Source organism: Bombina bombina, chromosome 1 (genome assembly GCF_027579735.1).
Source record: "Bombina bombina isolate aBomBom1 chromosome 1, aBomBom1.pri, whole genome shotgun sequence".
Lineage (NCBI taxonomy): Eukaryota > Metazoa > Chordata > Amphibia > Anura > Bombinatoridae > Bombina > Bombina bombina.
In genome coordinates, this window is record NC_069499.1 from 416355122 (window position 1) to 416377307 (window position 22186).

The 22186-nt window shown below is 40.9% G+C and overlaps 1 protein-coding gene across 9 annotated transcripts in view; it reads right to left on the reverse strand.

Moving 5' to 3' along the window:
• BAZ2B (bromodomain adjacent to zinc finger domain 2B) overlaps positions 1-22186 on the reverse strand; it is an 842173-nt gene that overhangs the window by 112672 nt on the left and 707315 nt on the right. For all 9 annotated transcript variants that reach the window (XM_053698336.1, XM_053698337.1, XM_053698343.1 and 6 more), the window contains 2 exons: positions 12626-13284; positions 5104-5371 (listed from right to left, as the gene is read on the reverse strand). In XM_053698336.1, coding sequence (XP_053554311.1) covers positions 5104-5371; positions 12626-13284 — 927 coding nt within the window. The remainder of the gene's footprint in view (positions 1-5103; positions 5372-12625; positions 13285-22186) is intronic.

The following is a 22186-nucleotide window of genomic DNA, read 5'->3' on the forward strand; positions in this document are numbered from 1 at the left end:
TTCCCTCTTTCTTGGGAACCACAAACAGATTTGAATAAAATCCTAGACCCTGTTCCTTTAGTGGAACTGGAACAATCAAATGAAACAGGTTCTTAATCCATATCCATAGTGGAAAAATAAAATTACCTCAAAATAAAATGAGAAATTCAAACTTCCAAATTATACTCATAAGCGTTAATACGCTAAGTAAATAAAATGCTCAGAAAACTCTACACCTCAGACAGTCTGAGGTGCCCTACCACAATTCTGAGGAAAACCAAGGAAGAACAGAGACTGCAAACTGCTTTTTTCCAGCAGCTGTAATAGCCGACACTGAAAATAATCTATTACACGACTCCACTCCGCTCCGTTATGTTGGAAGAGAAGGAGATCACATGACCGGCAAAGAAAAACTGTGCAGCAACTAAAAGCGCGTGTTCCCTGCCGAGAAAAAAATAAAGCCGATACCAGCTGTAACTGTCCCTCAAAGGAACCGCTAACAGACCCCAAATTTGTTTAAATAAAAGCACTTTCCACCTGATAAAGATGTGTAATGCTTGCGCCCCATTGTTTGCCCCAATAAAAACTTTCCTTTGCATGCAATCTGAAAAGTTAAATAAAGAGCCACATAGGGAAAAATATTTTATAAAATGTAACCCCTTCACATACATATGTGCCTGCCTACTGCCTCAGTAACCCTATGTCATAAAGGATTCTCTTACTGTCCTCCCAATATACTGCAGAGTTAAAGGGACACTAAACCCAAATTTTTTATTTGATGATTCAGATAGAGCATGCAATTTTAAGCAACTTTCTAATTTACTCCTATTAATAATTTTTCTTCGTTCTCTTAATATCTTTACTTTAAAAGCAAGAATGTGATGCATAGAAGCCGGCCCATTTTTAGTTGAGAACCTGAGTTATGCTTGCTTATTGGTGGGTAAATGTAAGTCTCCAATAAGCAAGCGCTATCCATGGTGCTGAAACTAAAATGGGCTGGCTGCTAAGATTTACATTCCTGCTTTTAAAATAAAGATAGCAAGAGAACGAAGAAAAATTGATAATAGGAGTAAATTAGAAAGTTGCTTAAAATTTCATGCGCTATCTGAATCATGAAAGAAACAATTTGGGTTCAGGGTTCAAGTCTCCAACACATAGAAGAAAAAAGCACTTACCTGCAATCTAGCTGTCCGGCAGGAAGACAGCTCACCAGGTGTGAAAGAACACATACTCCTCACAGAGACCTGTGGAAAAAGAAAAAACAGAGTAACCAACTCTGGCTTTCTATAACTAGGGCAGCAATATGTTAGGAAACAAAGTAAGGATCACTTCAAACAAAACTTCCTAATTGCTTAAAAGCCACCGCTACTCTACTGAAGAGATTGATGTGGACTCATCTAAAACCAAATCCTTGCTTGCAGGGAAAAGTACACAAAAGAGGAATTCATTTCTTCAGACACCGAACTTCACCTCCTCCATTGACAGAGGCAAAGAGAATGACTGGGGATTATGGCTACGGGAGTGAAACTTAACAGCTTTGCTGTGGTGCTCTTTGCCACCTCCTGCTGGCCAGGAGTGATATCCCTACTAGTAATTGGAATGACATTGTGGACTCTCCAAGTCTTAGGAAACAAAGCAACATCCAGAAGAGGACCAAATAAGATTTTTCCCTAGAAAGGAAGAGATATAAGTCTACTCGTGTCTGCTGCTAACAATTTCAGCCACAGAGCTCTTCTGTTCAATACTGCTGAAGCATTAATTTGAACTATGTCTATAATGGCATCACAAATGAAATATTTTGCTGGGTTTAGAAGCTTCAAACTTTTTTGAAGATCTTCATCAGAAAAAACATCTGAAATTAAATCTGACAAAAAAAAATCACACCGAAGTGAAGAAGGTACACAAGCGATGCCAATAGCTGGTTTATTTAAACCTGCTTGTTGTAAGTCCTTTCTATAGACTCCAATTTTCCTTGCATAGAATCCCTAAAAGAAGTACTATCCACTAGAGCAGGGGTGTCCAAACTTTGCTCTCCAGAGGTTTTGGAACTACATTTCCGATGATGCTCAGCCAGCATTTTATCTAGCTGACAATCATGGGAAATGTAGTTCCAAAACCTCTGGAGAGCAAAGTTTGGACACCCCTGCACTAGAGGAATTGAAGTTCTCCTAGTGAAAAAGTGAAAAAAACTCTGTCCATCTTTGTAATATATTCCCAAAGATCTATACTAGAGGCTGGAAAAGGGAACAACTTTTTTAAAAACTTAGAAGATGGAGTGAAAGAAAAATTCCTGGATCGGCCTGCACTTTGGAAATGATCTCAGAAATGGCCTCAGGTACAGGGAATACATCTAAATGCTTAACAATAGAAATAAAAATCAAATCAAGTTGTTTGATATATTTTTCTTCAGTTGGTTTAGGGTCCTGGTCACCAAAGTACTTAAAACCTCTCTTAACAGTGAATAAAGATGTTCAATCTTGAACATGAAGAAGTAGTCTCTATGTCTTGATCAGAAATAGAATCCTGATCATATCTCAGTCTCAAAAGGTATATCTGAGGTGACCGAGCCTGATTCTTTAAGAACATCCTTAGCTGGTCTGATACTTGGAGTATCAGAAAAACAGATAAATCAACAGTAGGAGGAATATCAGACAAAATATGTTTGTGCATATTTGTAGGGGCATAGCCGCCAAAATATCAGTAATTTAATTTTTTAATCCTAGAGAAAAATCTGTATAAACTTTTTTTGTACAGAAGAATTGGAATTGCAAAACTTAGCTGAATAATAGCAATAAACTCGCAAAATAGACACTTAGGGGGCGATTTATTAAATGTCGGACGGACATGATCCACTGTAGCGGATCATGTCCGGCCTGACATCGCTAAATGCCGACAGCATATGCTGTCAGCATTTAACATTGCACAAGCATTTTTTGTGAAATGCTTGTGCAATGCTGCCCCCTGCACATTCGCGACCAATCGGCCGCTAGCAGGACAATCGTATCCGATCGGGATGACTGTTGTCCGCCACCATAGAGCTGGCGGATGACTAAAGGAGCAGCGGTCTTATGACCGCTGCTTCTTAACTCTTGTTTCCAGCGAACTGGAAACATTGGGGGTAGATTGCAGCATCCGCTGCTTGATAAATCTACCCCTTAGTATGGATCTAAAATAAGTGATCAGTGGCTCAACCCTCTTAAGGATCTAAATGCATGGAAGTGGGGGCCGTTCCAGTATGCTCCATAATGTGTATACAAAAACACAGACAATAAATACAAAGATCATAAGATAATATATTTTACTGTGCAAACATATGTCAGTGCACAGAACAAGTACTGTAATTAAACTGTACCCTTGGGACTTATAGAAATAAAGGGTCCTCTTTGTGAAACTTAATTAGTAATTAATAAATTAAATTGATAAAAATAATATTAGTGCACTGACAAAAACAAAATATATCCCAGCTCATGAAATATTAAATATTCTTAACCTCTCTAAGGAGTATAAATCCAAAGAGTAGTTGCATTTTAAAACAAATTGCAGTTACAAGACAAGTAGATAAGTTGTTGCAGAGGAGATCAGTTAAAAAGAAAACAAAGAGAATACCCCTATATACAATAATTAACCCTTCTGTTATATGACAGTGAGTATGATGTAGGACAAAGTCCTATTATTTGACAACTAAGTTGTGAAGCAACCAGCAGCAAGTACCATGTTATGTAAAGTCTCCTTAATACTAGACCCATAAGTTTAAGAGTCTAGATAGTGAAGATGGTATAGTCTGTGTAATAAATGTGTCCCCTGGCTATTTTCTACTGAACGTGTACCTGCTAATTAATAGCTTGTGGGCTATGTGAGTGTATGAGTGCCATAACTTACCTGAAATGCACCCACTATACTGTGTTTACAAGGTGCAGAAAGACTGCTTCCGGTAGAAAGCAAATACAGTGCTGTGTAAACATAAACAGAGGATATAATAGTGGAGTGCAACAATAACCCAACAGGAGGAGTGCAAGGGACAAGTCCCAGTGACACCTGTGGCAGGCTTGTGACTAACTCCATTGGGTGTAATTTTGTCACTATCCAGTACTCCATAATCCCCTCTGAACCAATAGCATCTTTCTGAAGGAGAAAATGGGTCTTAAGTAGGTCTGAGAACCCCTTTCAATAGATAATCTGGTGCACCTCTCAATTCTTCATCTTCTCCTGTGGAGGCAAAGATAAAACTCAGATACCAGAGAGGTGGGAGGGAATGTTAGGTATCTTTGCCTCCTCCTAGCGGCCGGGAGTTGGATCCCAGGAGTACTCTTACCACCTTATGAAATAAATATACTTTAGAGCAAATAGTCATAAACATAACACACAGGGTTCAGTGTACACATAAAATGTTATTTGTCTCATCTGATATAAATCAGATGGTATACAATAATATTACACTGGTTTAATAATTTATTTACATTATATTATACAGTAGGTTTGCCACCCTTCTTTGCTTTATGACGCACACGACTCAAGTCATATTCAAAATACAATAGGGTGTTCAAACTTACCTTTACAGAATTTCTTATTTATTATACAAAGTATGTACCTAAGTATTCCTGTATTTGGTTTTACAACTAGTGCGAAAGCACAGAAAACCTATCAAAGGGACAGTAACATCATATTGATTTTCAAAAAAGAAAAAAACAAACCCTTGCTATAGTTGTGTTTGTTTACTATTTAACATTCCTTTTAAGGAACATGAAAACCAATGTTTTTCTTTCATTATTCAGATAGAGCATAGACTTTTAAACCATTTTCCAGTTTACTTTTATTATCTAATTTGTTGAAAAGCACACCTAGGTACTCTAAGAGGCCGAGAACTAGCGGCTGATTAGTGGCTGCACATATATGCCTATTTTCATTGGCTTATTAATGTGTTCTTCTAGCTCCCAGTAATACATTGCTGCTCCTTTAACAAAGGATACCAAAAGAATGAAGCAAAATTGATGCTAGAAGTAAATTGGGACAATTCTATGTTCTATCTGAATAATAAAGGTAACATTTTGAGTTTCATGTCCCTTTAAGCTCTATACACTAACATAGCAAAATATTTTCTCACAGTTATCGGTGAACAACATTTACCTTCCGGTATAGGTCGTGGACTAGGGTAATCTACTGGTTTTGGTAACTCAACTGAAGAGGAAGGTGTGCATGCTGATTTATCACTCTGTGGCACTGGAGATTCACTTTTGCTTGACTGGATATTTGGAGAAAGAAAAGAATGACCATTTCCATCTGTTAATCCTAATCCCAGGACAGACATTGAAGGTGAGAATTGAAGATTTGCAGGAACAACTGTCGAGGGCCATCCACAAAACTGAAGTCCCATCAGAGGCATTCCAGTCTTTATCTAAGTAGTGGATATAAACTTCAGTAATTTAATGTGGCTATGTCGCTACATGTTGTTTCACAAAACATTACTACCCAACTGTCATTAGGTTTTTTGTCATCCTATGAAATTTGTCTTAATGCACTCTGAATACATGCACCAATTAACTACGATCATATTTTTTTAATGGTATTTATCTTTGTAAATACAGGTTTCCAGGTTACCATGGCAAATAGAAAGAGCAACCTAGAACTCTGCACTGCTATTGACTGCTGCAGTAAATTCAGTTGTAAACAATCCTTCTTGCAGCCTCTGTGACGTGATCCTATGTGCCTAATTTGTACTCTCTGTGCAAGGGGCTCTGATACTAGAGGGTCTGTGCTACAGCCACAACTCCACACTGACCTGCTACTGCTTGAACAGTTAGAGCCATACAGGTTACAGGCAATCTATTTGGAAATCACTGCTGTATATGTGTTACAGGCAAATCAATGGGTTAAATCATTCATAAGTAAATACGAACATAATAAGGAGGTAAATGTGTACAGAGGATGAGATAAACCACCTCCCAAGTGATCAAGTCATGGTAGTTTGATCATACAATTTAACCTCTCCCCATCTGAACAGACTACCGTTTGTGTCTTAGGATGGCTGTGTCTTAAATGGCTTTAGAACACCTACCACTTGAGTAACTTACTGTTCAAGGGAGTGAGAGGAATCACATTAGTAGTGATTACACTACTCTTGCAGTTAGTTTACCATGTAGAAATATAAAGCAGGGGACAGCACAACTTAGCTCCTACTATCACTGTCCTCTGATAGGTGCAGCACATCAAAAGCCAGGCCAGTCAACTAGTGTTAGGGGTCTACTTCTTCACAGCAAGTTAAGATTGCATGAAACATTGCAGTATGTAGGAGAAAGGGGTCACTGTAGAAAATCAAATGACTAAGAAAACAAGGAAACTGTAATCTAAGAAGGGAGAAGAGCTCCCATGGTGGTATACTAAGGGTGGATGGAATAATGAAGGGGAGGATCGCTGGAGACAGAGTGAATGGGATGTGGAAGGGGAGGATCCACTAAGACATTTTTAGTGTGATTTTCTATATCCAAGAAAATGGTGAATTTACCCAATTATATATATATCTTGTGCTTTCATGAACAGGAGCAAAAACAGAATTTATGCTTACCTGATAAATTACTTTCTCCAACGGTGTGTCCGGTCCACGGCGTCATCCTTACTTGTGGGAATATTCTCTTCCCCAACAGGAAATGGCAAAGAGCACAGCAAAAGCTGTCCATATAGCCTCTCCTCAGGCTCCGCCCCCCAGTCATTCGACCGACGGTTAGGAGAAAAAAGGAGAAACTATAGGGTGCCGTGGAGACTGTAGTGTATAGAGAAAGAAATTTTTCAAACCTGATTAAAAAAAACTAGGGCGGGCAGTGGACCGGACACACCGTTGGAGAAAGTAATTTATCAGGTAAGCATAAATTCTGTTTTCTCCAACATTGGTGTGTCCGGTACACGGCGTCATCCTTACTTGTGGGAACCAATACCAAAGCTTTAGGACACGGATGAAGGGAGGGAGCAATCAGGTTACCTAAACAGAAGGCACCACGGCTTGCAAAACCTTTCTCCCAAAAATAGCCTCCGAAGAAGCATAAGTATCAAATTTGTAGAATTTGGCAAAAGTGTGCAGAGAAGACCAAGTCGCTGCCTTACATATCTGATCAACAGAAGCCTCGTTCTTGAAGGCCCATGTGGAAGCCACAGCCCTAGTAGAGTGAGCTGTGATTCGTTCAGGAGGCTGCCGTCCGGCAGTCTCATAAGCCAATCGGATAATGCTTTTCAGCCAGAAAGAAAGAGAGGTAGCAGTAGCTTTTTGTCCTCTCCTCTTACCAGAGAAAACGACAAACAAAGATGAGGTTTGTCTAAAATCCTTTGTTGCTTCTAAATAGAACTTTAAAGCACGAACTACATCTAAATTGTGTAACAAACGTTCCTTCTTTGAAACTGGATTCGGACACAGAGAAGGAACAACTATTTCCTGGTTAATATTCTTGTTGGAAACAACTTTTGGAAGAAAACCAGGCTTAGTACGCAAAACAACCTTATCTGAATGGAACACCAGATAGGGTGGATTACACTGCAAAGCAGATAATTCAGAAACTCTTCTAGCAGAAGAAATAGCAACCAAAAACAGAACTTTCCAAGATAGTAACTTGATATCTATGGAATGTAAAGGTTCAAACGGAACCCCTTGAAGAACTGAAAGAACTAAATTTAGACTCCAAGGAGGAGTCATGGGTCTGTAGACAGGCTTGATTCTGACTAAAGCCTGTACAAAAGCTTGTACATCTGGCATAGCTGCCAGTCGTTTGTGTAACAAGACAGATAAAGCAGAAATCTGTCCCTTTAGAGAACTTGCTGACAACCCTTTATCCAAACCCTCTTGGAGAAAGGAGAGAATCTTAGGAATTTTAATTTTACTCCAGGAGAATCCCTTGGATTCACACCAACAGATATATTTTTTTCATATTTTATGGTAAATCTTTCTAGTCACAGGTTTTCTGGCTTGGACCAGAGTATCTATCACTGAATTTGAAAATCCACGCTTGGATAAAATCAAGCGTTCAATTTCCAAGCAGTCAGCTGTAGAGAAACTAGATTTGGATGTTCGAATGGACCTTGTACTAGAAGATCCTGTCTCAAAGGTAGCTTCCATGGTGGAGCCGATGACATATTCACCAGGTCTGCATACCAAGTCCTGCGTGGCCACGCAGGAGCTATCAGAATCACCGAGGCCTTCTCCTGTTTGATCCTGGCTACGAGCCTGGGAAGGAGAGGAAACGGTGGAAACACATAAGCTAGGTTGAACGACCAAGGCACCACTAATGCATCCACTAGAATAGCCTTGGGATCCCTGGATCTGGACCCGTAGCAAGGAACCTTGAAGTTCTGACGGGACGCCATCAGATCCATGTCTGGAATGCCCCATAATTGGGTTAACTGGGCAAAGACCTCCGGGTGGAGTTCCCACTCCCCCGGATGGAAAGTCTGACGACTCAAGTAATCCGCCTCCCAGTTGTCTACTCCTGGGATATGAATTGCAGATAGGTGGCAGGAGTGATCCTCCGCCCATTTGATGATTTTGGATACCTCTCTCATCGCCAAGGAACTCCTTGTTCCTCCCTGATGGTTGATGTAAGCAACAGTCGTCATGTTGTCCGACTGGAATCTTATGAATCTGGCCTTCGCTAGTTGAGGCCAAGCCCGGAGTGCATTGAATATCGCTCTCAGTTCCAGGATGTTTATCGGGAGAAGGGACTCTTCCCGAGACCATAGACCCTGAGCTTTCAGGGAGTCCCAGACCGCGCCCCAGCCTAATAGACTGGCGTCGGTCGTGACAATGACCCACTCTGGTCTGCGGAAACTCATTCCCTGAGACAGGTGATCCTGAGTCAACCACCAACAGAGTGAGTCTCTGGTTACCTGGTCTACTTGAATCTGGGGAGACAAGTCTGCATAGTCCCCCTTCCACTGATTGAGCATGCACAGTTGTAATGGTCTTAGATGAATTCGAGCAAAAGGAACTATGTCCATTGCTGCAACCATTAATCCTACTACTTCCATGCACTGAGCTATGGAAGGCTGCAGAATAGAGTGAAGAACTTGACAAGCATTCAGAAGCTTTGACTTTCTGACCTCTGCCAGGAAGATCTTCATTTCTAAAGAATCTATTATTGTTCCCAAAAAGGGAACTCTTGTTGACGGAGACAGGGAACTCTTTTCTACGTTCACCTTCCACCCGTGAGATCTGAGAAAGGCTAGAACAATGTCTGTATGAGCCTTTGCCTTGGAAAGAGACGACGCTTGAATTAGAATGTCGTCTAGGTAAGGTGCCACTGCAATGCCCCTCGGTCTTAGAACCGCTAGAAGGGACCCTAGCACCTTTGTGAAAATTCTGGGAGCAGTGGCTAAACCGAATGGAAGAGCCACGAACTGATAATGTTTGTCCAGAAAGGCGAACCTTAGGAACTGATGATGATCTTTGTGGATAGGAATATGTAGATACGCATCCTTTAAATCCACGGTCGTCATATATTGACCCTCCTGGATTGTAGGTAAAATTGTTCGAATGGTTTCCATTTTGAACGATGGAACTCTGAGAAATTTGTTTAGAATCTTTAAATCCAGAATTGGTCTGAAAGTTCCCTCTTTTTTGGGAACTACAAACAGGTTTGAGTAAAACCCCTGACCTTGTTCCACAGCTGGAACTGGGTGTATCACTCCCATCTTTAACAGGTCTTCTACACAATGTAAGAATGCCTGTCTCTTTATTTGGTTTGAAGATAAGTGAGACATGTGGAACCTTCCCCTTGGGGGTAGTTCCTTGAATTCTAGAAGATAACCCTGAGAAACTATTTCTAGTGCCCAGGGATCCTGAACATCTCTTGCCCAAGCCTGCCCCCTACTAGATCCGGTCCCGGATCGGGGGCTACCCCTTCATGCTGTCTTGGTAGCAGCAGCAGGCTTCTTGACCTGTTTACCCTTGTTCCAGCCTTGCATTGGTTTCCAAGCTGGTTTAGTCTGGGAAGCGTTACCCTCTTGTCTAGAGGCTGCAGTGTTGGAAGCCGGTCCGTTCCTGAAATTGCGAAAGGAACGAAAATTGGACTTATTCTTAGCCTTGAAAGGCCTATCTTGTGGGAGGGCATCGCCCTTTCCCCCAGTGATGTCTGAAATAATCTCTTTCAATTCTGGCCCAAAAAGGGTCTTACCTTTGAAAGGGATATTAAGCAATTTTGTCTTGGAAGATACATCTGCCGACCAAGACTTTAGCCAGAGCGCTCTGCGCGCCACAATTGGAAACCCTGAATTTTTCGCCCCTAATCTCGCTAACTGCAAAGCGGCATCTAAAATAAAGGAATTAGCTAACTTAAGTGCGTGAATTCTGTCCATGACCTCCTCATATGGAGTCTCCTTACTATGCGACTTTTCCAGTTCCTCGAACCAGAAACACGCTGCTGTAGTGACAGGAATAATGCACGAAATTGGTTGAAGGAGGTAACCTTGCTGTACAAAAATCTTTTTAAGCAAACCCTCCAATTTTTTATCCATAGGATCTTTAAAAGCACAATTGTCCTCAATGGGAATAGTCGTGCGTTTGGCTAGTGTAGAAACCGCCCCCTCGACCTTAGGGACTGTTTGCCATGTGTCCTTCCTGGGGTCGACCATGGGGAACAATTTCTTAAATATAGGAGGAGGGACAAAAGGTATGCCTGGCCTCTCCCACTCCTTATTCACTATGTCCGCCACCCTCTTAGGTATCGGAAAGGCATCAGGGTGCACCGGGACCTCTAGGAATTTGTCCATCTTGCACAATTTTTCTGGGATGACCAAATTGTCACAATCATCCAGAGTAGATAGCACCTCCTTAAGTAATGCGCGGAGATGCTCTAATTTAAATTTAAATGTCACAACATCAGGTTCTGTCTGCTGAGAAATTCTTCCTGTATCAGAAATTTCTCCATCTGACAAACCCCCCCTCACTGCCACTTCAGACTGGTGTGAGGGTATGACAGATAAATTATCATCAGCGCCCTCCTGCTCTATAGTGTTTAAAACTGAGCAATCACGCTTTCTCTAAAATGCTGGCATTTTGGATAAAATATTAGCTATGGAGTTATCCATTACTGCCGTCAATTGTTGCATAGTAACAAGCATTGGCGCGCTAGAAGTACTAGGGGTCGCCTGCGCGGGCATAACTGGTATAGACACAGAAGGAGAGGATGCAGAACTATCCCTACTTCCTTCATTTGAGGAATCATCCTGGGCAACCTTACTAAATGTGACAGTACTGTCCTTACTTTGTTTGGACGCCATGGCACAATTATCACATACATTTGAAGGGGGAACCACCTTGGCCTCCATACATACAGAACATGATCTATCTGAAGGTACAGACATGTTAAACAGGCTTAAACTGGTTAATAAAGCACAAAAACCGTTTTTAAACAAAACCGTTACTGTCTCTTTAAATGTTAAACAGAGCACACTTTATTACTGAACATGTGAAAAACTATGAAGAAATTATCCAATCTTTACCAAATTATCACCACAGTGTCTTAATGCATTCAAAGTATTGCACCCCAATTTTCAAGCTTTTAACCCTTAAAATGCGGAAACCGGAGCCGTTTGCAATTTTAACCCCACTACAGTCCCAGCCACAGCGTTTGTTGCGACTTCACCTATCCCAGGGGGTATACGATACCAATTCAAGCCTTCCAGGAACGTTTTCAGTGGATACCAGACCCTCTCACATGCAGCTGCATGCACTGCACTCAAAAGAAACTGCGCAATAATGGCGCGAAAATGAGGCTCTGCCTACTACAGTGAAAGGCCCTTCCTGACTGGGAAGGTGTCTTAACTAGTGCCTGGCGTTAAAAACGTTCCCCAAATAAGAAAAAGTGTGAAATCCACTTCAAACTGTAAATAATACTTAAATAAGCAATCGATTTAGCCCTTAAGAGTGTCCACCAGTTAATAGCCCATAATAAGCCCTTTATTCTTTTTGAGTCTGAGAAAATGGCTTACCGATCCCCATGAGGGAAAATGACAGCCTTCCAGCATTACACAGTCTTGTTAGATAAATGGCTAGTCATACCTTGAGCAGAAAAGTCTGCAAACTGTTCCCCCCAAATGAAGTTCTCTAGGCTCAACAGTCCTGCGTGGGAACAGCAATTGATTTTAGTTACTGCTGCTAAAATCATACTACTCTTTTAAACAGAACTCTTCATCTCTTTCTGTTTCAGAGTAAATAGCACAACCAGTACTATTTCAAAATAACAAACTTTTGATAGAAGAATAAAAAACTACAACTAAACACCACATACTCTTCACCATCTCCGTGGAGATGCTACTTGTTCAGAGCGGCAAAGAGAATGACTGGGGGGCGGAGCCTGAGGAGGGGCTATATGGACAGCTTTTGCTGTGCTCTTTGCCATTTCCTGTTGGGGAAGAGAATATTCCCACAAGTAAGGATGATGCCGTGGACCGGACACACCAATGTTGGAGAAATATTTCTCAGTTTTACACTTTAAGAATACACGCAAATACTCACCACTTGGACCTGAGGTTATACTGTATTTATCTTTTATAATAAAACCATTGTAACAAACTACATAGCACCTGCTTATTTGGGGACAGGTTGCAATATTAACTACACATCACAGGCAAAAAAATAAGTAAATAAATAAATAAATATTACAAAACTAACCTGAAGAGGTGACAATGCAAAAGGAGTTAACCCCATACTACTCTGTACAGAAGAAGAATTTGCTATTGGAGACGGGGCAGGTGACGGGGGCTGGGACTGAATCCGGGACTGTGGGGCTGAAGAAAAAGAACCAGATGAATCTATGTGTGTTAGTGATGTATCATCACATGGTGTCCTTGGGAGAAGACTGAACCACTGCCTACTTTTGTCTGTAAGAGTCTTTAGCAGCTCTTCGTTCTGAACTATAGGTGAACTGTAGAATTTTGCTGACCCACTTCCTATAGGAGAAAAAGGATTCAAGTCAACTGTCTTTTCAGGGTTCCTCTGTGTTGAGTTTGTTTGCAAGATGACAGGTGTACTCCTTACAATAGTATGGTAGGGTAGGGAGCATCCATTTGGGGCAACATTTGTTTTAGGGGTTATAACATCCATTTCTGGAGGCATTTTTGCTACTTCTAGCAGTTTACTAAGTTTTGAGAAGGAGCCAGGCTTCTGCAGAAACAAATTGGTGCTGTCCTTCTCTTTACAGTCTTTTTGTTCACCATTACTTTGATTCAAACAGTTTATTTTCTCTTCAAAACATTCAAATGTCTCTTCTTTTATCTGGAGATTCTCCGCTTTTCGTTTCCTCTCTCGTTCCTTTGCCATTTCTTCTGGACCTTTCAAATGAAAATGCCAAACATCAATGGTTATATTGCAATAAGGTCTATTACAAGGTTCGAAGTTCTGTTGACACCATATATCGCAAGCCTAAAGGTTGAGTGCATTGTGGGTGTCACTGGAGCCCCAAAATGGTACAATGGGACTACAAAACAACCATACATGCTACCACTGTTTTACATTGTATACATTTAAAAAACATTAAACATAGTAGATTTGCAAAATCCAAAAAGTGCATAATAAAAAGTAGATTTTTTTTTTTACAAATGTCAAAATATTCTTTCATTTGCCAGCCCCCTGTATCATGTGACAGCTAATAACAGACTCTTATCCTTATACACTGCAAACTCTTGCACACGCTCACTAAAAGCTAGAGTTTCAGAAATTGTGCATATAAAAAGACTTCACAATTTGAGGATGGAACTTTATTGGAAAGTCTCTTAAAGGATTACTTTCTGTTATAATTTTTAAGCTAAACAACTAACATATTAAAGTTAATAAACATTAATTAAAACCTACTGACCTATATTTTCTCCAAAACGAAGTTTCATAACGTTCTAAAAGTTATATCTTTTATTCGCCGATGATGTCACGTTATCCTGCCCACTATTTTCAGCACTGCGTGTTCAAAATACTTGAACCAATAACTTTGTGTTTAAAGCGCCATTTTGAAACCTAGGTATTGTAAACGGATTGGTACAGAGCAAAGGATACCCACGGAGTGCGTTTGGAAAACAATTATATTTGCAGCCAAGATTTCTGATATACGGTAGAGATATGTTAATGAAATGCTATTGATAAAAAGCGTATTTGGGGTAGTTAGTTAGTAACAGGCATAGAAAATATTTACTTACAGTGACCCTTTAAAGCTGCATTATCTATCTGAGTCATGAAAGTTTAGAATTTAAGATCTACTGCCCATCACTGCGTGACCTTCGCTGCACAAGATTCTCATGCCTTGTCTCACGGAATGAGAACAAGGCTCCCGTTGGAGCTTAAGGAAGCACGCTCTTGTGAGCGCAATTCTTCTGTGCACCTAACTTGTAATACCAGTGCACATTTACGTGCGCTAATATTACTAAGTGGAGCCCAAATATCGCCCTTGCAAAAACATAAATTATGCTTATCTGATAATTTCATTTCCATCTGTATGGGAAGAGTCCACAGCTGCATTCCTTACTTGTGGGAAATACTGAACCTGGCCCTCAGGAGGAGCCAGACACCCCAGTCAAAGGCTTAAATACCTCCCCCACTTCCTCATAACCCCAGTCATTCTGCTGAGGGAACAAGGAACAGTAGGAGAAATATCAGGGTGAAAAAGGTGAAAGAAGAAAAAATGTCAAATTTATGGCCGCCCATCAGAGAACAAGGACGGGAGCTGTGGACTATTCCCATACAGATGGAAATGCAATTATCAGGTAAGCATAATTTATGTTTTCCATCTTAATATGGGAAGAGTCTACAGCTGCATTCCTTACTTGTGGGAAACATATACCCAAGCTCTAGAGTACACGGAATGCTAACGGGAGGGAAAAAAAGAGAGAGGCGGACCCTAATCTGAGGACCCCACAGCCTGCAAAACCTTTCTCCCAAAGGCTGCTTCAGCAGAAGCAAAAACGTCAAACTTGTAAAATTTTGGAAAAAGTATGTAAGGAGAACCAGGTAGCCGCCTTACAAATCTGATTCATAGAGGCTTCGTTTTTGAAGGCCCAAGAGGAAACCACTGCTCTCGTAGAATGAGCCGTAATCCTCAGAGGAGGCTTATGTCCCGCCGTTTCTATGCTAAACGGATGACACTCCTCAGACAAAAAGATAAGGAAGAGGTCTTCTGACCCCTACGCTTCCCGGAAAAGAGAACAAACAGAGAAAGAGGTTTGTCTAAATTCCTTTGAAGCCCGAAGATAGCACTTCAAGGCACAAACCACATCCAGAAATACGTTGTAAACGTTCCTTCGACGAAGAAGGATTAGGACATAAGAAAGGAACCACAATCTCTTGATTGATGTTGCGAATTGACACAACCTTAGGAAGAAAACCTAACTTGGTTCGTAAAACAGCCTTATCGGCATGAAAAGCCAGATAAGGAAGGACGCATTGCAAGGCAGAAGCAATAGCCAGTAGAAAAGGAGTCTACTTCATGCATAGGATCCAACGGAGCCCGATGCAAAACCTTAAGGACAAGATTTAAACTCCAAGGAGGAGCCTTAGATCTAAACACAGGTCTGATCCCAGCAGAGTCTTAACAAATGGCTGCACATCTGGAAGCTCTGCAAACCTCTTGTGCAGTAACACAGACAGGGCCAAAAACTGTCCCCTCAGGGGACTTGCAGAAAAGCCCTTCTTCAGTTCATCCTGGAGAACAGAATAAGTAGGTCCTCCACACCTTATGATAGATGCGACGAGCAACCAGCTTACAAGCTTGAATGAGAGTAAAAATAACTCTCTCAGAAAACCCTCTCTTGGCTAGGACTAAGCGTTCAATCTCCACACAGTCAGCCTCAGAGAATCTAGACATTGATGAACAAAGAGACCTTGGTCAGCAGATCCCTGCGACAAGGTAACTTCCACAGAGGAGATGATACATCCCCACTAGATCCGCGAACCATATCCTTTGCGGCCAAGACGGAGCAGTCAGTATCACTGACGCCTGCTTGACACGAGCCACTACACTAGGAAGTAGTGGTAATGGTCGGAAAGGATAGATTGGATTGAACCTCCAAGGCACCGCTAATGCATCTGTTAGCTCCGCCTGAGGATCCCTGTACCTCGACCCCTATCTGGGTAGCTTGGTATTGAAATGTTATAAGATCTTCCTCTTGCAAATCTCTGCAAAACCTCGGGATGGAGAGACCATTCTCCCAGATTAAAGAGTTGTCTGCTGAGGAAATCCGCTTCCCAGTCATCCACACCCGGAATGTGGATCGCTGATAGCAAACAAATGTGGGTCTCCCCCACACCAGAATCCGAGATACTTCCCTCAAAACTAGGGAGCTTCTCATTCCCCCTGATGGTTGATGTAAGCCACTGAGGATATAGTGTTTGATTGGAATCTGATTAACTGGGACGAACCCAGCAGAGGCCAAGCCTTCAGAGAATTGTATAGTGCCCGAAGAGCCAAAATGAGATCAGGAGGGAGCGTAGTCACAGTCACCCAGGATGGTCTTGAGGCGGACGTCCCTCAGGACAAGTGATCCGGACAAAAAAAACCAAGAGAGCGATTCTCCCGATTGGTTGTCCAGAGAAATCTGTTGAGACTGATCCGAATGATCGCTGTTCCCCTAGTTCAGCATGCGCAGTTGCAACAGTGTGAGGTGAAACCTGGCAAATGAAATGATGTCCAAGTTGGACACCATGAGACCAATCACCTCCATACACCGAGCCACAGATGGCCTTAAGGAGATCTGGAGGGCAAGACATGTTGAAGCTAGCTTGCAACGTCTCTGGTCGGTTAGAAATATTGTCTTGCTTATCTGCCATCCATGGGATCGAAGAAGACAGAGGAGATATTCCGAATGGTATACTCTTTGAAAAATTTCTTTAGCTAGACCACCCCGATCAAATCCTATAAGGAGTCACACCAGAAGGTAGTTTCTCCAGTAACCGCGACAGCCGCAGCCGGTTGAAAGAAATATCCCGTATGTTGAAACATCTTTCTTAACAGAGTTTCCATCCTTTATCCATGGGCTCTTCAAACGAAAAACTATCCTCAAGCGGGATAGTAGTACGTTTAGCAAGGGTAAAGATAACGCCATCCCATTAAGGGACGTAACCTCACAACTCAATTGAGAGTCCAGGACCGGGGACAATTTGTTAAAAAAAAGAGGGGGAAAAGGTATCCAATCCTGTCCCATTCATTCTTAATAATGTTCGCCATCTAACAGGAGCAGGGAAGGATAAGGTACCACCCATTCCTCAAACTCTATCCAATTTAGGAATTAAAGGTTTATCAGGCAATTTGGAATCTGGCACCTCTTAATTCACCAAAAACTTCCTTTAGAAGAAAGAACAAGTTCCTAAACTAAAGTCTGGTTCCTCCGCAGCCGGCGGTTTAGAGGCAGCAGACTCCGACCCAGAATGTTCATACTCTTTAGACTCAGAAAGAACTTCATCCTCGGATAACCCTCAGTTAAATCCAATAAATTATCAGATGTACTCTGGGAAGGAGTGCAATATGTAACCTTTCGCTTGCGCTTAGCAGGGCGAGGTAAAGCATTAAAGACAGCAGACACCGCTGTCTTAACTGCGCAGTAACGTCTGGTGAAAAAAGGCCCCCTTCAGACGGAGGATCAGCAATACTACGGGAAAACTGCATGTGTAGAGATATAAGAATGTAGGGTACGCACCTCACTGGACAACAACTCCTCAGAGGTGGACGGCTCCGTGGTATCAAACATGTTTGATATTATCACATTATCAAGGAATATGGAACATAATTGAGAGGGCGGAACTAAGGCCTCCTCACCATATAAACAGGAATTACTCATTAGGAATAGAGGGAGTTCCCTCTAAAGTAACAGAATCCTCCATCGCTAGTGCAATAACCAGAGAACTAGAGAAATAAAACATCCTATTTTATTTTTTAAAAATGGCACCCTTATACCCCAATGGCTAGGGCACTCAACACCTCCTATGACCCAGACAGTACAGAGATTTATGACTCCTCTCTGATAGACACCCGGTCAGGAAAAAGGGAATTAATCACATGGTGCACAATGCAGGACCGTCCCTGCTATGAGAAAGCACGCCAAGCTTGTAAGCTGCATGGCTCTCAAAGTGAAACCTGTATATTCCATAACAGACTATGAGCCAATAACATCTCACACATAAAAGCAGCATAAAATCAAATAAACATATAAGATTATTCCCCCCTGTTCAATAATCCGCCTAAGGAGATATTAACTCTTGATTCTATACTGATGAAAGGAGTCACACTGTGACCCTGTCTTCTTGCGTTATCATACATGTATAAAATATGAAACGATCATACCAGAATCTATGCCGTGGAACAGGAACACACGGCCCTTCAAGTGTGACAGATAGTAGCATCGCTTCTGAGATGGACTTGAGTGAAGAAAGCAGGCAATGAAACTCTTCAATGCTGATTGCTTAAGGAGCTGTTAATATGAGTCGGGATGGTTTCGCAGAAAGACTCTCCATGCATCTCCGGACTCTAACTTTCATCCACGCTCTCACTGAGAGGCTGACAGGACTACTTAAAACTCCAGTCCCATCTCGAAGAGACTACTCCCAAAATCTTCTAACACTTCTCTGCCAACTGTGATGAAAGGCAAAGAATGACTGGGGTTATGAGGAAGTGGGGGAGGTATTTAAGCCTTTGGCTGGGGTATCTTTGCCTCCTCCTGGTGGCCAGGTTCAGTATTTCCCACAAGTAAGGAATGCAGCTGTGGATTCTTCCCATATTAAGATGGAAATCTATATTTTGTGCTCCACTTGTAATCTAGCCCAATATTGTTACAAACATTGGTGCAAACATTGCTGATATATAGTGCTCAAAATCCATGCACGCCCCTAAGCCTACCGCAGTATGTTCTCACAGAAAACATATATTTCAAGAAAAGATACCCCAAGAAGATATTCATTTTGATAATAGATGCTAATTGAAATATTTTTAAAGGGACAGGCTACACCAGAATGTTTATGGTTTTAAAAGATACGGTATATAATCCCTTTATTACCCAGTCTCTAAATTTGCATAACCAACACAGTTATATTAATACACTTTTTACCTCTTTGATTAACTTATATCTAAGCCTCTGCAAACTGCCCCCTTATTTCAGTTCTTTTGACAGACTTGTATTTTAGCCAATCAGAGCTGACTCATGGGTAACTCCATGTGCGTGAGCACAGTATTATCTATATGACAATTCATAAACTAACACCCTCTAGTGGTGAAAATCTGTCAAAAAGAATTCACATAAGAGGCGGCCTTCAAGGTCTAAGAAATTAGCATATGAACCTCCTACGTTTGGCTTTCAACTAAGAATACGAAGAGAACAAAGCAAAATTGGTGATAAAAGTAAATAGGTTAAAAGTTAAAGTTGTTTAAAATTACATGCCCTTTCTGAATTATGAAAGATAATTTTGGATTAGACTGTCCCTTTAAGATAGCACACTACCTTTACACATCTGCCTGAATAAACAATATTGTTTGAAAACTATTGAGTCAGAGCTCCTGAAAGGAAATCCTATCAAAAGTAAAAATGAAACAAGTGTTATAGAACAGAAGCTGTGCTAAAACAATTAATAATGCTAATAACTAATAATACTATGAGTTATTTGTTTATTCCTGTTTGACTTAAGTTAGTAAAATCAATGTTTGCTAGCGATCAACCCACCTATGCTCAAAAAATAAAATAAAAAGTTCTTAAAACCAGATTTGTTACCTGTTTAAGATGATCAGTATTAACAAACTACAAATGTATTAGACTGTATTCACAACAATAACACACTCATAGAAGAGATAAAGATAATTTAGCTTAATTATAGATAGCAGCTACACTGTATTTTCTGTACTTATGGTCATTCACATTTACTAAATCCAAACAGATCACTAAGTCCATTTACACTTATATATCAGAATAGTAAGACAAAAAAATAATAATAAAGCTTTTAATTTAATTAGTTTTGTTAATGTAGCAACAGTAAATTCTGCTAACTGAAAATAAAAAAGCAATTCAGGATACACCTATTAATAAGCCGGTAGGACTGGAAGGAATGCTGGCGAATTTGACAAATTTATGATAGAGGGGGTGACAGACACCCTAGTCAAACTCTTTAATGCTATTATGCAGGGGGACAGAGAATTAGGAGATTGCTTCACAGAGGCGAACATTTGTGTTCCTACAAAACCTGGCAAAGATCCCCACTATGAGCGAATCCTACAAACCCATATCACAATTAAATAGCGACTATAAAATTTTCACTAAAATTTTTGCAAATAGACGGGTGGGCATTATTCCATTCCTCATACACAAAGACCTGATGGGCTTCGTAAAAGTCAGATAGTCCATAATTAACATTAGGAAGATGCAACTAATATCACAATACTGGATACATCAGAGGAAGGGCAGGAGTGACAAACTGCAAAAGACGTGCATGCTGGTGGTGAACGTGGAGAAGGCCTTTGACAAGGTCCTATTTGATCACTTGTTTTAAACCCAGACCAAATTTGGTTTTCGGGGTTCCTTCTTTGCGGATATCTCCAGCATATATAAATCAGCGCAGGCGGCATTGAATGGAGCCCTCTCCCCAAGATTTCCCCTACAATAGGGTACCAGGCAGGGGTGTTCATTATCACTCATCCTCTTTGATCTGGCTACTAAGCCACTAGCATGGAGAATAAGATAGACAAGATTGATAAATATAGGCTCTACTTCTCTACATTTATCTTTGTATGCAGACAATATGAGTCTATCCATATCACAACCAGAATCAGAATTGCCCCGTTTGATGTCTTTGATTGTGGAATTCAGCCAAGTTTCGGATTACCAAATTAATAAAGACAAGTGTGATCTTATGTGGCTGTACTCCATTCAAACAACTAAAACTTTAGGCTTTGACTTCAAGTTGGTAGATCATAGCATTAATATCGGGGAGTTTACTACAGACCACTGATAGTTAAAATATTGTAGGATTTAAATAATTTGAGTTTTACCAGTGTCTCTGATCAAGATGATACTCTTTCCCAAACTTTTGTACTTGTTCCAAATGTTACCAAAAAACTGCACAGAAAAGATTTATTACTCTTTAATAAAAAAACGTTAAGAGTTTTTATGGCATGGGAAAAAAACACATTTCTGCCACCTCCAGAGACTTACCAGACTTACCAGTTCTCCCGAACTTAAGAGTTATACAATTAGTCAGTGTCAAAGCAAATACGTATTAGAATGGTTAGGAGGCACTAGCCACTTTACGCTAACAAATAAAGAGAGAGAGAGACCTGGTAAAACCATGGTCATTAGCGATGCTGCCACATATGACATTACAAAAAAAGGATAATATAGGCGATGGCTCTTCTGTATTTCTAGAATCACTTAGGGCATGGAGGAAACTTTGTTACGGTTGGGCATCTCTCATACCTATCTTAGATTTCTACCCATTAGAGGGAATTTGGAATTTTCAGCAGGCCTCACCACAAAACAATTTTATCAATGGCAGGACAAAGGGCTATGTTTTGTTTTGTTAATCAGGTTGTAACGGAAAAAAAGGGCAAGTCCACACATTTTTTCATTACCAAATAGCATCATTGTGCATACCTTAAAAAAAACAAACACATTATGGGCCAGATTATGAGTGGTGAGCGATGTCGGATTTAACACAGCTGTTTGCGCACGGCGGAAGGAGATTTCGTATTACAAATTGAAAGTAAATGTGAACGTTTGAGCGCAAACGCTTTTTTCGTTAGAATGATTACAGCAACTTCAGAGGTCTGGTTAACTGTTACGCCAGTGTCACTAAACACATAAAAAATACATTTAAAAACTTAAATTATGTTCCTGATAAATTTCTTTTCTTCTGACGGGAAGAGTCCACAGCTGCATTCATTACTTTTGGGAATTCCGAACCTGGCCACCAGGAGGAGGCAAAGAAACCCCAGCTAAAGGCTTAAATACCTCTCCCACTTCCCTCATCCCCCAGTCATTCTGCCGAGGGAACAAGCAACAGTAGGAGAAATATCAGGGTGAAAAAGGTGCAGGAAGAAACAAAAAATACAGCCGCCCCTTATGAACAACGTGGGCGGGGAGCTGTGGACTCTTCCCGTCAGAAGAAAAGAAAATTATCAGGTATGCATAATTTAAGTTTTTCTTCTTAAACGGGAAGAGTCCACAGCTGCATTCATTACTTTTGGGAAACAAATCCCAAGCTATAGAGGACACTGAA